An 18,433-nucleotide genomic window follows, 5' to 3' on the forward strand; every position below is an offset into this window, starting at 1 on the left:
TTTTTGTTAGATTAACGTTTAACTAAAACGTAGTCATTTACATTTTCCACTTTGAAATCTGCCGTGTGAATTGGTTGAATTGAAAGTAAATTGAGTCCAGTCTCCTCTCCAGGCGGTAAGAACCATGTGTTGTGGATGGATGTCCTTGTAGCTTATAGCCAGGGGTGCACATAACTGGTGCGCATGCACACCCAAAATAAATAATGCGCGGCACATCAGACGACGCGAGGCGCTTTTGCGTACCAACAGCTGGGACAGGAATTTCCAAGCTTTTATTTTTTAGCAAAAATAAAAAATAAAAGCCTGGAGATCGAGGCTAGGAATTGACTTCCTGAAGCGACACTCACACAATCACCCTAAAGCACGCGTCGGCCCCATGTACAGCCATTAGGCGCAGGGGAAGGGGACGCATGCTGCACGTGATTGTGTGAGTGTTGCCTCGCATCGCTGCACGCAGCCAGCAGCGGCTGTTGGAGGCACTCGTCACCGTAATGGTGCAAAATATGCCGTGAACGTCCCAATCTGGCGGATAAAAGCAGCGCAGCACAGGGCACCAACCTTGGCGAAAAACGGCGGAATTTGGAAGCAGAGCGTCCTTTTTTGTTGACCAAACGGTCCCGGTGGGCACCGTGAATCCCCCCCCCCCTCCGTTGACAAAACGGGATTTGGTGTGCACCAAGTCACATCTCCAGGTGCTCTTCTGAGTAGCCCACTACACCTAAAAAGTTATGTGCAACCCTGCTTATAGCGTCCTCGTATTCCTGTTACATTGTGTGCTGTCTAAGATGGTACTTTGACCCGAGTTTGTGACATGACATACTTTAGTGGGTCTTTTAGTCCAGGGATTCCCAAACTTTTTCACTCAATACATTTTCTGTCTCTCCAGACAGCAAACTTACAAAAAAATCATTATGAACGAATCATTTAAGCCCTATTTCAAAAAGAGTGAAAATAGCCGATCTTCAAGCTCACAATGCGACACATTGAGAGCTTATGGATCTGATATTTGCACTCTTTTTGATTTTTTTTGTATTATTTATTCCTGAAATTCTTTTGAAAAATGTGTAAATTTGGAAATCTTTTAAACATTTTTAAATGTTTTAATGTAGGAAACGTAAAAAAAAAAAGGATGTTTACCTGTGAGTGACCCTTAAAAATTAGATTTTAGTCACTTAGCTGACAGTCTAGGGTTAGGGTTAGCTTCGAGGGTATTCACACAATTATGTCACTCCTCTGACTCGGTTCATTTTTCCCCCCTAGGATTTAAGACCTGAGGAAAGTAAGGATGAAGAAGAGGAGGAGGACGATGAGGAGGAGGAGGAGGAGGAGGAGGAGGGAAAGGAGAATAACACGTCTACCGTGACAGAGGGACGGTCCTCGCAGAGTTTGGACGGCTCGATTGGGGATGTGGACGAGGTCTCTCACAGTCCTGTAAATACCGTATGTAATTTCACACAGCGTTGTACATAATCGGCGCCGTCGAGGCAGAAACCTCTGACTTAACCCATTCAAACTGGGAACGCATCTGTGCAGCCACTTTAACCATTATTTTATACTTGTATACTTATATATTTTATACTTTAAAAAATAGCAGATATACAAGCACGTAGTGCGGCTATGAGCCTGGAACGACATGTTTACAGATGGGGGTCCGAGGCCAAATACATATCATTTTGGGGGGTCCTTGACATGGAAAAAGTTTGAGAACCACTGATTATAGCAACATATAATCATAAAAAAATAAAAATAAAAAAAAAGGATTTAGAAGACATTTGTCGAGTCCCCAGAAGCAAAGATTTTAGTTTTAAAAATATATATTCAAAGATTTGTACACATTTTCATGATTTTTCTAAATAAATAGCAGATCTGCTTGTTTATCTGCTATTTTTGAATAGCCAAAGTATAAGACAATTGTTAAAGTGGTTAAAATCTAAAATGACAGTTGCTTTCCGGGTCTTAAAGGGTTAACTCCATACTTTCTGCGGGGTTTTTTTCCCCGTAAATTAATGCCCTGCTTGATCATACTACAGTGTCACACAAAAGTATCAAAAATAGCAGATCTACAAGCTTGAAACGCGGTGCAAAATGACACTTTTTGAGGTTGTCGATCTGCTATTTTTGAATTTCAATCCTGAAAAGTAACAGTTTTTGGACATATGAGGTTTCCACCCGACATAGAAGATATTTGCCCTGTAACAACTTATGTCTTTGTTGAGTGTTGTTTTAACTAACAGGGATCTCCCTGTTCCTCCAGCTCTTCAGTAAACAGAAAATACATTTTTCAGGTCGGAATCACAGTCAATCATTTACAACCCCCTTTAGCCCATTGTCTGTGTTAAGGTACTTATTTTCTAACCTGACTCTGCCAGATGGAAGAAGCTCGCGTCACATTTTGTTTCACAGGCTACAGTCAATACCGCCCCCATCTGGCGGAGTCAGGTTACTTATTTCCCCCCCATTGAAAGCAAACTATTTGAACCTTGTGATCCTTTCGGGGCTCCCTCCCTCTTTCATTGGTGTGTCGGCTCAGGTTGTGCCTGAACCCTAACATTTAACTTCACAAAAACTATGCCTAACTCTAACCTTAACCATAACGCAAACTTCACAAACACTATGCCTAACTCTAACCCTAACCTCACAGAAATGATGCCTAAACCTAACCTCAAAACCCTGTCCCTGATCCTATCATAAATTATTGGATGGACTTGACTGGTTGGATGAAACGTGAATGCGTGACTGACTTATGTGTTCCCTACACATGCACCGTGCACCACAGATGCATAGGCTGACTGAGTGATGAAGTTACAGCATTGGTCGGCCAATTGGCCCAACAATGAACTAGCTAATCGAAGAGCAATCGTTCCTCCAGGCCAATGTGAGAACAATGGCGGTTTGTCTGGAAACGATCTCTGTTTCACCTATACAACCCAACAAACTTCTGATTACATTTTAGGCGACAAATAAGGTCATGCAATTGCTCCATTTTGATAAAATTCACATGCACCTGCAATGGCTAGTTTGTTAGCACATTGGGTGCCAAAACCGGTATTTACCGTGTTTTCAATGTTTAGCGATTAGGTGCCAAAACCGGGATTTACCTTGTTATCAATGTTTTAGTTTTTTTCTTTTTTTTTTCCCACAAAGGGGGGGGGGGGCCTAGCGCAGCTCTGGAATCACCCATGGTGACTCAGAGAAGGAAGGGACAGATGGATCAACGTGCCAAAAAACCTGGCTCCCGTCCGCTCCCATTCTATCTCCTTGCAAAAAAAACTCCATATTTCCTTAACTTTTTACTGTGGGGAAAACGAGTCATTTTCGATCCGCGATCACTCCGCCATGGTGACTCGCGTGAGAGATGTTATTATTGTTCCAGGCGTTAGCCGGGACCATCCACCATCGTGCACGCATCTATTGTTTACAATCGGGTGCTCGCCGTGGAGTCTGCAGCTGTAAACAGCGTAGCGCTACAAACGGTGAGATCTCTGGCACTCAACTGGACTTTTTTTAATAAAACTCTCTGGCACCGAATGTGTTAACAATATTAGGTTGTGTAAAATGGTTTGCGAAGCACTTGCTGTCCTGTCACATTCAACAATCTGATTAGTCACTGCCCTTAATTACATCGGTAGAGTGTCTCATCACTGGCATGCATCCGGGTCCGGTTTACTTGTTGTTATTTTAAATTAAAGGGTAATGTCCTATATTTCCAGAAGACCGAAGAGCTGAAAGAAGAATCCGTACCCGACGGAGAGCCGAGAGGTGAGCAAAGCATTTTCGAAGGCGTTCTCGATCCGTTTTATGAAGCTGCATGTCGGGAAGAAAGGATTCACTCTGTGAAGTTTACTATATTAAAGGTTTCATGACGTTCAGTTTTACCACACATTAAAAGTCTTTGTCATGGTCCTTCAAACGTGTATAGAAAGTTTAAACAAAAAAATCCACTCCATTGATCCATGGCAGGTGTTTTTCTCTCACATTTCTAAAGCCTTTTCAACTGCAATGAAAAAAGAAATCTTTGCCTCCGGGTGTCGCTGGTGAGGGATTTTGCCTGTCAATCATCGCCTCTGCTCCGCCCCCCCCAAAAAAGAAAGGATAGGGGAGGGGAGGGGTGAGGAGGAGAGTGGGCGGGATTAATCGGCTGTGACCTCACTGCCGAAGGGCCAAGCTCAGATTACTTTTCAGCCTAATTATTCAGAAAACCCCAGACCACAGAAAATCCACTGAATGTTCAAAGTTCAGATTTTTGGGGTGTAATTGAGGTCATAAAACCCCCAAAAAAACATTAAAAAAAAAAAAAGTGAAAATGAATGTCATAGAACCTTTAACTGTCTTATTACATGTACTGTACTGTACACGTCTGGTTATGTCTACAGAGTCTGAGATCACAGAGGGGTCCGGTACCATCGATACGGACGACACGGACATCAGCAAACCAGCCAATGGGACAGCAGATGACAAATCGAGGAGCCAGTCAGGTTCAAGCAAAAAGGTGCGAGGATGTTCACAAAATTAAATCGGCACACACCTGTAGGGCTGTCAAACGAATATTATTCTAATATTGGGAAAATATGTATATTCGAATATGAAAATTCATATTCGAATTAATTTTTTTTAAAATATTTTGTATGTTTATTTGACAGGGACAATACAAAAAACAATGTATGAAGTTATAAAAACAAACAAAAGATATGTTTTATTGGATCCGAGCACTCGATACATTGTTTTTGTACTGTTTCTGTCAAAAAATAAAAAACAAAAAATATAATTTTTGGGAAAACAAATGTACATATTTTTTTATTATTATAATAATAATAATATTCGAATATATTCGAATATCTGCACATTTTTAAGACCAATATTCGAATATCATTTCTGAGGAAAGTTGACAGCACTAACACACCTGACATTTATGGCCTCAAGTAGTGTCTATGAAGTTTTTAAGTATACAATATATATCTCTGCTGTCGGGCAGAAACCAGCTAACTCCAAGAGTTAGGAGGTTAGGAAGTTTTAGAAGGTTTTGTTCATCATTGATAAGAACAGCTGAATGGAACCTCCAAGCTTACGATGAGGTTGGAGGTCAAAAGGGATTGGAGCCATGGAGTCAGCAAAACCAGCTAACTCTACCCCCCTTTGGTGGAGTTAGCTGGTTTAGCAGACAGTTTGAGGATCCAATGGAGTTAGCTGGTTTTGTCAGAAGCATTATTTTACACTTTGGGCTATTCAAAAATAGCAGATCTACAAGCTCATAGCGCGGCACCGAGTGAGTGAGCCTGTAGATCTGCTATTTTTGAAAAATCGTGAAAATGTGTGCAAATCTTTGAATATATATATATTTTTAAAGTGAACATTTTGAACTCAAATCTTTGCTTCTGGGGGGTCCCTGTAACAAAATAACTATAATAACTACATATAATTTTGGGGGTCCTTGACATGAAAAAGATTGAGCACCACTGATATAGAAACATACATTTTTAAGAATACTGTCGAGATTTAGGAGACATGTAGAATCGGCTTCAGGTCTTAATGGGTTAAATACATTTTTTAACAAACACACAGACGTAAAGGATGTTCAATAGCACTGATTTATGGACTTAAAATGGCGTTAGCTGTTTTCTGCCCGACAGCAACGACGACACATCTTTGGAACCAAATTGTGGGAGATATCTAACTGCCTTTTTATGTACTGTTGTCCTCAGCTGTTCTCGTTCAGGCGGCTGTCGTCCTCCAGGTCTAAGCGGAACGACGAGAAGGGCACCGTCGGTGTGAACGCGGCCGTCCAAGAAGAAGAGACCCCGTCTGGGTTCATCAGCAGCAAACCAGAGGCAAACGCAGGCGGAGAGCAACCAACGCCACCTTCTAACGCTAGGCGCCAGCGGTCTCGCTCTGAAACCTGCACCTTGCTGTGATAACACAATAACACTTCCGTCCTTTTTGGAAGAAGAACCTGCTTTTTCCTCGCGCTGCAGTTCCCAATCTCTAAAGATCTGAGCATGCAGTAACGTTCTGTGTTTCAGTGGCGTGTGCAGTAATCGTATACGAACCGTTCAATGTGCCTTTGTTTCAGATGAACCACTATTATTATTCAAAGGTCAACCACTATCTGTTCACAAAGTGACCTATTTATTGAGTCCCTCGCCTCTGCTCCGATCTCTCCGGTTATGTCCAATCAATCGCCTGCCATTCAGGACCGAGCCTACCAAACAATACACCTGTGAGCGAATGTTCCTATTGGTATACTTCTCTGTGTTTTCACCACTTAAGTAAACACTATATAAGTATATACACTTATATTGACCCTGCTTTTTCCCCTCTACACCAAATCTTGTATTTTTGTGAAATGTTCGCCTAATATGACATGTCCCCGAACCCGAATTGGGACCTTAGGGTCCCAATTCAAGCATGCAGTGTGCACTAACAAAAGATCATCCTACTGAGACCTTACCCTCTGGTTCGGTAATGATGAGCCCTTCAGGGTTACCACAATGATGTGTAAGCCGTAACATATATCCTCTTTTTCAGAATACAAAACCCAAGGAATTGAGAGAAATCAATTCTCACTTAAAGGGCAAGACCACTTTGTTAGAGGTTTAGGTTGTGTAGTTACCTTGCCATTATGTAACTCCAAAGGTGGACAAGAAATAAAAAAGAATTGCTCCATTGATTAGAAATTGATAATTCAAAATATGCTCTTCATTGACTTACATTGTACGCTGAAACAGCTCTCAAAGTCACGTAGCACGTAAATGGACGGAAACAAAGTTGATTCAGACAATATAGAACATCACCAAACCCAGTACTGTTTGTTTTTTAAATAAAAATGTTAGCTTCCTGTTGATTTTAATATTTTTATTTAGAAGAAAACCCGGACTGGATCCGCGGATCTGGATCTTCAAATAGTAAAATCAACAGGAAGTTGACATTTTTATAAAAAAAAGAAACAGTACTGGGTTTGGTGATGTTCTATATTTTCTGAATCAGTTTTGTTTGTGCTCGTTTACGTGCTAAAAGAGTGACTTTGAGAGCTGTTTCACCGTACAATGTAAGTCAATGAGGAGCATATTTTGAATTATCAATTTCTAATCAATGGAGCAATTATTTTTGATTTGTTGTCCACCTTTGGAGTTACACCATGGCAAGGTAAATACACAACCCAAACCTCTACCAAAGTGTTCTTGCCCTTTAAAACCCCATATCCTCTGACGATCACATAATGCCCAGTGTGTAGTTGGGATGTCACTGTGGTTGATGATTTGACTGATAAGCAGACATTTTAACTGCAGACTGTATACCATTGGTTCTCAAAGTGAGGTCCGGGGACCCCCAGGGGTCCTTGGGGGGGTTCCAGGGGGTCCCCGGCAAAATGTGTTAATATAGCATCACAATAATTTTAACCTTTTTATACTTTGGCGATTAAAAAATAGCAGATATACAAGTGTATATCTGCTATTTTTGCAAAACCTGTGACAATTTGTGCGAACCTTTGAATATATTTATATTCTTTGCTTCTGGGGGTCTCTGGAACAAAATATTTCAGATGGGGGTCCACGGCCAAATGCATCATTTTGGGGGTCCTTGACATGAAAAGGTTTGAGAACCACTGCTGTATACTATATGCTCCCATTTCTCACAGGCTTTATTTAGTTCCAAATCTCTTTTTTTTTAATGACCTCGAACAAAACCACACAATAAGTAAACATGGGCATTTGTAAGTGCACTAATTCTTTGGACACATTGTGCAGCTTTTGAATCAAGTATATGTACTTAAATGACAAGATTCCAGCAAAATCAACAGCCGACAGTTCAAACTAGGGCTGCAACTATCGATTATTTTCAGAGCGATTACTGTATCGATTACACATTTATATATATTCATTTATATATATTTTTATATTTTTTCAATCAACAAATCAACAAATTCTAATTGACTTTTTGTCTAATTGATTAAACCAATTAGATTAACCCCCTTAAGCCCCATTTTATACTTCGCCGTACAATGGTATAGCGAGAAAGTAGCCAATCTACAAGCTCACAATGAGTCACAAACTTGCAGATCGGCTATTTTAGCAATCGAACTGATCGCAATCCGACTCGTTCGGTTAACTGTTGCACCCCTAGTTCAAGCACTTCACTCGCAGCATTACTCAACCTAAATACACTAGACCAGGGGTCTTCAACGTTTTTCGTCCCAAGGACCCCCTAGCTGAGAGAGATGAAGCAGGGACCCCCCCCCCCCCCACTACATGTGTATTCATGTTAAATGTGTGTTTTCAGACATTTAACCACTTAAACCCTTAATACTTTGTAAACTTGACTGTTGGCTCTGTACTCGGTCTGCTCTTTCTTCCCTCTACACCTTGCCGAAAATAGCAGATCTACAAGCTCACAAGTAGATCTGCTATTTTTGGCTAATGTTCCCCTCAGAATAGGGACGCTAGTGTAAAAAAAAAATCCCTGTCCGCAAATATTTGGCGGCCCCGCTGTAGTAACTCTGAGGACTCCCTAGGGGTCCCGGACCCCCTGTTGAAGCCCCCTGCACTAGACCTCTCCATGGTAGCTGGTTGAACAATACTGCACTATGACATGTATTATTAGTATCCCCATGTTGCTGTGGATAAAATGTTGTTTGTATTTTTTTATGGGTTTTGTATCTGTGTGGCACATCTTTTTCCTTCTAGGCTGTTAGTTGAGCCTCTGTGCGTGTGTGTGCGCGCGCAAACTTTTCTAAACTGTGAGATGTAAATAATTTAATTTATTGCTTAATGAAACATCCTTAAGCACATTTGGGCATTTGCACTTTTTGATGTAATTTGTATGTTTCAGGGTAAACGATGAATTTTATATTGTGATATGATAATCCCCAAACTCTTGTATGTCCATTTTTCTTGGATTTTTGTGATACGAGTAAAGCATTTTGATATACTGTACGAATGGGTGATTTTTTTTCTTTCTGTCGTGACTGCAACTATTAGTGGTGTAACATTCAAAAACTAAATAGTAACATTCAAATATAATATGTGATACAGTTTATCTCCTCCCCTTATCTAACCCCACCTCTTTCTCTAGCTCCGCCTCTTCTTTTTTCTAGCCACAACTCAATTTTTCTGTAAAATTTCAGCTATTTCTATAACCCCTCCGCTTTATTGTCTGGAAACCAAGATCTGCTTGGTGGAACTGCCTTGTGCATGACTTAGTTACTTTTTCCACCACTGACATTTGGCCTACCATTTGAATTTTTGAAATACTTCATACTTTTACAGATATTTAACTTGTGATTGCTAAAAACAATCATTCATTTCAATGGGGGAAATGCCATTTAGCTACATGGAGCCTAGGAACTGCTTATTAGACCCTAGCAACAACAAATTAGTCCATAGCAACCACCTGGTACACCCTAGGTACACCCTACCAGCCACAGTTTTACCATAGCAACCACCACTATTTTAACCTAGCAAACCCTTATATTATATTAGTTATATATCTTCTATTATAATAGTTATCATATATCTTCTATTATAATAGTTATCATATATCTTCTATTATATTAGTTATCATATATCTTCTATGATATTAGTTATCATCTATATATCTTCTGTTATATTGTATTTTCTATCATATATCTTCTGTTATATAGTATTGGTTATCATATATCTCTATCATATTTTGAGATGGGGGTCCGTGACCAAATACATATCATTGTGGGGGTCCTTGACATGAAAAAGTTTGAGAAACACTGATTATAGCAACATAAGTTTTTTCAAAAATCTAGAATCCCCCAGGTGCAAAGATTTGAGTTACAAATGTTCGCCTTAAAAAAAAGAATATATATATATTCAAAGATTTGCAAAAAAACACACATGATTTTTCAAAAAAATAGCAGATCTACAAGCTCATAGCATGGCACTCTGTGCCTTGTAGATCTGCTATTTTTGAATAGCCAAAGTATAAGAAAATGGTTCAAGTGGTTAACATCTAAAATGACAGGCCCTCCCTCCACATCATGTGGAGGGAGGGTCACGACAAGGCAGAGTCCATGTGGACCACATGGACTCTGCCTTGTCGTGGCGGCTTGCGTGCCTCTGTGACCCTTGATCCCTGGAGGTCAGGGGTCATAGAGGTCAGACCAAAGAGTCCAAATCATGGTCCAAAACTATACTTTAGCGCCGAGTTATGTACCGATAGGCACAGAATCGTAAATGATGTTGTGGGGACTGCGTTTGCCCCAACTGACACTCGGTGCACTAACATAGCTCGCGTCGCCAGGCTCTCTCCCCAACCGCCCCCCGCCCCCTTGCGCTTAAACTACATGCAAAAAGGCTGTTCGCATCCACGACACGACGCGGTGTACTGGGACCCAACCCATCTGGTACCAATGTACTGCCCCCTGGTGGATGATGTGTGCTGCTGGCCCAGCCCCACGTTAGTAACTCACACACAACTCGCCCTATATAAACTTTGGCTATTTGAAAATAGCAGATCTACAAGCTCACAACACGTCATGAAGCTTGTAGTCTGCTATTTTCAAAAGCTTTTGATGTTAGACAGTTATTCTGCCTACTACTTTGAATTCCGGACTTTTATTTCTACATTGCAGTATTGATACTTTTACTTAAGAAGTAAAACATTTGAGTTATTTCACCACTACTGCAACAAATCTTTCTAGTAAAGTTTCAGCTGCCCACTTGTTCCAACTTCAATTTTTTCTATAACCCCTCCGCTTTGTTGTCTGGGAAACCACGGGGAATAAACCCCCGGGCCCAACCCACTCTCGCATGGTCGGGACAATCTTCAGTACCTGGCTTTATGGGACTTAGCTGGATTTGCACTTAGTACGGCAAGCGGTAGCAACTCGGGTGTACTAGGCTTGGTGACTCTGACTTAGGTGCAAACCAGGATTCGAACCCGCGGCCCTTAGTACGGCAGGCGGTAGCAACTCGGGTGTACTAGGCCTGGTGACTCTGACTTAGTCCGCTTCGCTATTGGTACCGGCTAATCCTCACTGCTTTCTGTGTTGGCTTTGACTAGTGCTTCTGTGAAGGAAAGGTTCAGTGTAAAGAGTGAGTGGAGTTTGAAACGATCAGATCGTCTCTACACAAATCAACGGGAGAACGGGATCGACTCCTGCCGAGCCAACTGTCATGTGCTAGGCCTGAATGACTCTGACTCAGTCCGCTTCGCTATGGTACCGGCTAATTAAGTCTCATCGCTTTCTGTGTTGCTTTTGACTAGTGCTTCAGGGCATTGGTTCTCAAAGTGGGGTCCTTGAGGGAGTTCCAGGGGGTCCCCAGCTAAATGATAGATGGGTCTGTAACTCTGAGTGTACAAATGGAACCAAATGGACCCGTAAGGGCTTTTACAATATAAATTAGGGTCCAAGAGATAGAAATGCCATTAAATGGGGGTCCGTAGCCCTAATGCATGTCAAACTGGGGGTCCTTGAAATTTAAATGGTTGAGAATCACTGCTAGAGCCATAAAAAAAATCTTATCTTATGGGGGTCCCTGGCGTATCTTTTCAAATGGGGGTCCGCGGGCTAATAAGTCTCAATTTGGGGGTCCTTCACATCAAAAAGTTTGAGAACCACTGCTTCAGGGTAAAGAGTGAGCGGAGTTTGAAAACCCACGATCAGATCGTGAAGGCAGCGTCTCTACACTCAGCACAAGAATGAGTGTAGAGACTGCCTCATCATGACGCTGCGGCCAATCACAGAAAACTCCTGCCCGAGCCAACTGTGTTCAATATGGCTCTGAGTCTGCTTGCTTGTAGCATATATACCATACTCTTACTATTCATTCTGTCAGATGATCAAAGCATTACTATTTGCCACGCTTGTAGCCGATAATGCAACATTAACCTGATCAAACTATAAGGACAGTTATTGTCATTGCAGAACGAGAGCTTTTACTGACTCACTTAATGTCCAATACGTTTTATTCCATATAGTGAATGGTTTTCACCCGTCACATTTGGCTCTTTTTTTTTTTTGGCCTCTACAGCACCAAACATAGGAGATCTACAAGCTGACGAGGCGAGCTTATAGATCGGCTATGTTAGGTTCATATTATTATATAGCCTCCATTATAATAATAATGTGACAAACTCTTGTTTCCCCTAACTAATAAAATAGCCTATATTTTTCAGTCATGTCATTGTTATCCAAGTTACTTGCATTTAATCATCGGTGGAAAAAGTATTCAAAGTAAAAGTATCAATACAGAAATACTCTGTGACAAGTAAATGTCCGGAATTCAAAATGTACTTAAAGTACTCATTATGCAGAAATCCTTTGAAAATAGCAGATCTACAAGCTCATGATGTCAATGTATGTTCTGTAATAATAATCCAAATCTACAAAGTAACTAAAGTTTTCAAATAATTGTAGTGGAGTAAAAGTATAATATTTGCCTCTGAGATAGTGGAGTAGAAGTAAAAGTAGGCCTACTGAAATTTTCAAGTACAGTACAGTACTTGAGTAAATGTACTTTGTTACCTTCCACCACTGCCGCCATATTGAATATATTGACGTGTATGCAAATGAGCCATGCGGTCTTATGAGAATGTAAACAAGCACGTGCTAGCCATCACAGTTGTCTGTTAGACCGTCATGGATGAACTTCAACCTGGTGTCACGTTTTGCTCCATACATGTTCAGATATAAAGTGTTTACCCCATGGCCACTACAATTATGTACGGGCCCTCAAAAGTACCTGTATCTTCCGTATTGTTCAATGAAAAGCATTTTAATCCGATTGGTGGCCATTTTATCATAGAATTATAACGTATTAGAGTGCAATACAGTTGAAAGCATATGGAGAAAGTACTTCTGAGGGAACGTACATAATTGTAACATCCGTGGCCATGGGTAACCTGAAATATGAACGTAGATGTACGGACCAAAGGGACAAAGTTTAAATACCAGGTTGAAGTTCATCCATGACGGTCACGATGTCATATGACAGGCTATAAACTCGTGCATGATCGGTTTTGCTGTTCTCAAATAGATACCCACAATAAATAAAATACTGGAGCATAGCTTGGGTCTGCACGTTTTATTATACTTTGCAATATGGCAGGGGTGATGTTTCAAACAGTGTTTTACTCAGACTATAACGACAGCCCATCAACATAATTAAAGGTATTGGCTGTAACGTTATGATCAGTCAATCAAATTGGATACTATATTGGCTCTTTTTTCAAAAAAAAAAAAATCCGAGCTAGATGTGTTTTTCTAAATCTCATAACATGGGAGTGGATGGACTGACAGTTTAGGATGTATTATTTTTTAAATTGACTTGTCAATGGCAGGGAATGTGTTTGATAGTGTAGTGTTTTAAGTGATAAACAACACTAATGAATGACTTTTCAGGGAATGTGTTTGATAGTGTAGTGTTTTAAGTGATAAACAACACTAATGAATGACTTTTCTCTTTCACTGCTGTAGAGTGTGCCTGACTCCCCTAAACAACATGGACATAAGTAAAAGTATCAATATACTCTGTTACAAGTAAAAGTCAGAAATTCAGAATGTACAAGTGTACCAAAGTAGAAAGTAGGCCTACTCATTATGCAGAAATGTCCCATTTCACATGTATAACAAATCTTTTGATTGTATATAGGGCTGAAGTGATTGTGTATTTTGCAATAACTAAAGTTTTCAATAATTGCAGTGGAGTAAAAGTATAATATTTGCCTCTGAGATGTAGTGGAGTAGAAGTAAAAATATTGTGTTCTTAGATAAGTGATATTCCTTTGGTACATCATTATTTAGGCAGAGGTAAGTACATACTCCACCACTGGGTGTGATACAAACTGTTTAGTTTATCACTATCTAACACCAGCAGTGAGCTTAGGAGAGGGGCAACAGCTTGCACTGTCCTACACTACAGCACACATTGCACAGGACGTTAAAGACAGAAACATCTTTACTTGAGTATTTCCATTTTTCTATACTTTTATCTCAGATACAAATATTGAACTTTTACTCCACTACAATTATTTGAAAATTTTAGTTACTTGTTACTTTGTAGATTTTGATTATTAACCACTTCAGCCCTATATAAACCTACAAGCTCAACGCGTCACATGTAGATCTGCTATTTTCAAAAGCTTTGGTTTGATGTCAATACTTTGAATTCCGGACTTTTACCAGAGTATTTCTACATTGATACTTATTTAAGTAAGAAAGTCAAGAATTTACTTTTTCCACCACTGTTAGGTGTATTTAGAAAACACACTGGTATGGAACTCCTGGTTTACCATGGGGTTCAATTCCCTATGTTACTACTACACCTATGCTAGTACAACATAATTACTATTATAGACAGTGTTGTGTCTATTCGCTCGATCCAGCTCTACTTCTTCCTTGCTCCGCCCCTTCCTCCCTAGCTCCACCCCTTCCTCTCTAGCTCCACCACTCTGTCCTGCTCTACCCATCCCTAGCTCCACATCCTCCTTGCTCCGCCCCTCTCTTGCTCCACCCCTTCCTCTCTCTAAATCTTTCAGCTGCCCATTTATATTTTTTCTATAACCCCCTCCACTTTATTGTCTGGAAACCACAGGGGGAATAATCCCCCGGGCTCACCCCGCTCACGCATGGATGAGATGATCTTCGGTACCCGACACTGGCGCGACTTATTTCGACTAGTCCTGGCAATGCCAGTCCTTGTGGCTTGAATTTAGTCCACTAGGCCATCTGTACTGGCTGAAATTCACTGGTTTCTGTGTTGCTTTTAAGGGTTTCTGGGTGAGTGTGTTCAAACCTCACTCACTCCTTACCCCTAAACCTTTCCTTGTAAAGGAAAGGTTCATGGTAAAGAGTGAGCAGGGTTTGAACCCACGGCCTCAGGATTATGTAAGCAGTGTCTTACACACCAAGCTGTCAACTGCCTGTCTGTGACGTGGTCTTCATTCCTCTTTGAGGAACAATACATAAAATAAATTATGATCTTAACAGCATAATATTTTGTCTATGGTTTGTAGTGCTGTTGCTTGTCTAGATGTTTGAATGTTTATGAACCACAATGGAAACAAGCCTCTGGCTTTTCTGTCATTATCCATTTGGCCTTTGACTTCAGAGCCTGACTCAGAACCAATAGGTTACAGGTTTGATTCTTGCCGGTGACAAAGGTTGTTTTTCTCAAAAAATGTTGAATACTTTTAAATATAAATCTTTCTTATCGGGGCCCCTGGCACTACATCTTTACACATTAGCCAAATACGTATCAAGTTGTGGGTCGTTGACATAAACATTATTGAGAGCCACTGTGTTAGTGGAGAGGGAAGCCATGGCCTTAGCTCAATGGGTAAAGTGACTGCCTGATAAACAGAAGTCTACATGTTCAAATCCCGGCTCTGACAATGTATCATTTTTGGGCATGAGGTTTCCACACGACAGAGACGATTTAACCTTTTCTTCCATCTGTACACAGACAGACATTGGCAGTCAAACGTATTACAATATAACCATGTAGAATGATTATTACAATATAACCATGTAGAATGATTATGATGCCTAAGTGGAGGGTCTTCAGTGCTTCCAAACGGAAAGGGAGATTTAGGGACATCTGAATTCAATTATATTCAACACTGATCACATTTTATACCTAGTTTTTAATGTCCGACTTTTGCTTTTCTTGGAGGCTGCAGATTTGGAATTTTGAACAGCATACGTTTAACGCTTAGGAATTAGAACAGTGGTTCTCAAAAAATAGCCGATATACAACGCTTAGGAATTAGAACAGTGGTTCTCAAAAAATAGCCGATATACAAGCTCACTGCGCGCTTGTACATCTGCTATTTTAGAAAAATCTTGAAAGTGTTTCTTGAATATTTCACTGCAGGCACAATGCATCTAGAACATATTACAGAAGAAAATTAACTTAAACACAGTATCATTATTTTTTGGACAACTTGGTATAGTCTGACCTTAACATGATTCTAATGAAGGCTCGGTTCCATTTAGTGAGGAGGACCAATTATATGATATAGGTTGAAAATGGGTGAAGTCGTCCTTTAAGCACCACTGCCAGAGACCTCCACCATTTACTATGTGTCCGGTGACGTGTAAATTCAAAGTAGTTACTAAAAGTGGGTGGAAACAATTCAGACCTTTGTCATCTGATGTCATGACCACAGTAAACAAATATAAAATTCATAGAAACATATGACACATTGAGTGATTGCAGCACTTACACACGAAAAGATTTATTTAATGTCTCCACAGTTACAAAATAGCTTTGTTTTAAATCAATATAATATAATTTTTTATTCATTTTTCTGACTTGCTTGAGGTATACAACAATAATTTTTTCAGTGACTAACAATTAAATGGTGTGGCACACAAAGAGAAGTAGATGTTAGTAAAATGAACGAAGGAGGATTACTGAGCAGGATATTCTCTTAAGTACTTTACTTGAGTATTTCTAATTTCCAATACTTTTTCTTCTACTCCTCTACATCTCGGATGCAAATATTGTACTTTTACTCCACTACAATTATTTGAAAACTTTAGTTACTTTGTCGATTTTGATTAACCGCTTCAGCCCTATATACATTTCGACCATTTGAAAATAGCCGATCTACAAGCTCGCGATGTGACGCATTGTGAGCTTGTAGATCTGCCATTTACAAACGATTTTTATACATTTGAAAACTTGAAACGGGGCATTCTGCATAATGAGTACTTTTAACTTTAAGTATGTTTTGACACCAATACGTTTGTACTTTTACTAAAAGTAAATTTTGAATTCCGGACTTTTACTTGTAATGGAGTATTTCTACATTGTGGTATTGATACTTTTACTTAAGTAAAGCATTTGAGTACTTTTTTCCACCACTGGTAAAGACTAGGGGTAAAGACTAGGACCACTACTAGCATCTTGTAAAGACTAGGGTTGTGTCCAAAACCACATGCTACAGTATGCTATTTTCACCCTACTATTTAGTATCTACTAGCTTAGCCGTAGCGTTTCATATAAGTAATATTTCGCATGTCCGAATTGAAACCATATTGCTTAGTAATTAGTAGGCTGAAAATAGCAACTTGTGTAGCATTTACTATGTTAGTGCTGTGGTTTTGGACGCAACCTAGAACTTACTGTACTTCTTCCTACCTCGCATCTTTTGAGAGGCTAAGGCTGGATATCTTTGTAAATAACGTTCCGATCCTCCCGGTTCAATTCAACGGCAGCTTCGACAGCATATCTCTGGACTGAATATTTTCTGTGCATCGATCGTTCGGAACCCGCCACCTGCTTTTCTGGATGGAAACAGACGGAATTCATTGACGTCCACTGTACAGATTCCCATATAGATACACAGCCACACCACGTATATACAGGTATACACCGCCGTACCGTCTAAAATGGTCCAGAAATGACACTTTTTTCCTTCTTTTTTGGACGTCACCATTACACAGTTTCAAGGCATCGGCGCCCAATGGGAGAGGGTGGTGGGGCCGGGGGGGGGGGGGGGGGGGGGCATAAATAAAGTAGCACAAGGCCATTCACAAGGTCATTCATCATTGTCCAAGTAGACAGAAAAGGCGAGGTACTCTAAGACACAGGTGATGGTTTTTTTCTTCCTTCTTTTTTGTATAAGATACAATTCCAAGTGCAAGGGGTCGTCGGGTCGGGCAGTATAGGGGTCAGGCAGGGCGGGCGGTCGGTCGGTCGGTCGGTTCGTTCACTGGGGCAGGGCTTTGAGGATGGCGTTGACCTCCTCTGCCACGGCCGTGAGCGCAAACTCAAACTGGTCCTGGAGACGGGGAGAAAAGATGTTGTTTTTGTACATTGCATGCTTTCGTCGTAACGGTCTCTGTGATTTTTGTGGACACACACACACACAGTAACGGTAAATTACTGAGTTTTAAATTGAACTCTCAGAGTGTAAAAACAAACATCAACCCATTAAGACCGGGAACGCATCTGTGTCACTTTTTTGATTTCTTTGGCTATTTTTGAAAAATCGTGAAAGTTTGTGCATATCTTTGAATATATATATTTTTCAAAGCGACCGTTTTTAACTGAAATCTTTGCTTCTGGGGGGTCCCTGGAACAAAGTATTTTGAGATGGGGGTCCGCGGCCAAACGCATATCATTTTGGGGGGTCCTTGACATGAAAACGTTTGAGAACTGCGAATACGTTTAAAAAAATAAAAAAAAGTGCGTTCCCGGTCTTAATGGGTTAAATTAAATCAACACTCCGGATTTGACTGTGCAGGCAGGCAGATGTACAGGCATGTACAGTATAAAGACAAGGCATGCATGTACAGTAGGTAGGTAGGAATGTAAGTAGGTTTGAATTTAGGGAAGTAAGCAGGTAAACAGTAAGTAATAGACAGACAGACAGAGGGAGACGAGGCAACAACTCTGTAACCCCAATCTACACCGTAAAATCCTCAGTTTTAATATAACTGAGAGAGTGTACAAATGCA

General features: G+C 40.4%; 2 protein-coding genes across 4 annotated transcripts in view; one reads left to right on the plus strand and one right to left on the minus strand.

Moving 5' to 3' along the window:
* rpgrb (retinitis pigmentosa GTPase regulator b) overlaps nt 1-8,856 on the plus strand; it is a 32,670-nt gene extending 23,814 nt beyond the window's left edge. The window contains exons 14-17 of one of the 3 annotated variants that reach the window (XM_080422633.1): nt 1,261-1,440; nt 3,711-3,759; nt 4,374-4,489; nt 5,700-8,856. In XM_080422633.1, coding sequence (XP_080278759.1) covers nt 1,261-1,440; nt 3,711-3,759; nt 4,374-4,489; nt 5,700-5,909 — 555 coding nt within the window. In that variant the 3' untranslated portion in view covers nt 5,910-8,856. The remainder of the gene's footprint in view (nt 1-1,260; nt 1,441-3,710; nt 3,760-4,373; nt 4,490-5,699) is intronic. The other 2 variants (XM_080422634.1, XM_080422635.1) reach the window with 2 other exon arrangements.
* Nucleotides 8,857-16,197: 7,341 nt separating this feature from the next.
* Nucleotides 16,198-18,433, minus strand: part of LOC308080477 (receptor-type tyrosine-protein phosphatase-like N) — a gene marked incomplete at its 5' end in the record, with an annotated part of 69,162 nt that continues 66,926 nt past the window's right edge. Inside the window, one exon of the mRNA XM_080422375.1 lies at nt 16,198-17,754. Within this exon, the coding sequence (XP_080278501.1) occupies nt 17,683-17,754 (72 nt within the window). The 3' untranslated portion in view covers nt 16,198-17,682. The remainder of the gene's footprint in view (nt 17,755-18,433) is intronic.

This window comes from Gymnoscopelus braueri (assembly GCF_963280865.1).
Source record: "Gymnoscopelus braueri genome assembly, chromosome: 24".
Classification (NCBI taxonomy): Eukaryota; Metazoa; Chordata; class Actinopteri; order Myctophiformes; family Myctophidae; genus Gymnoscopelus; species Gymnoscopelus braueri.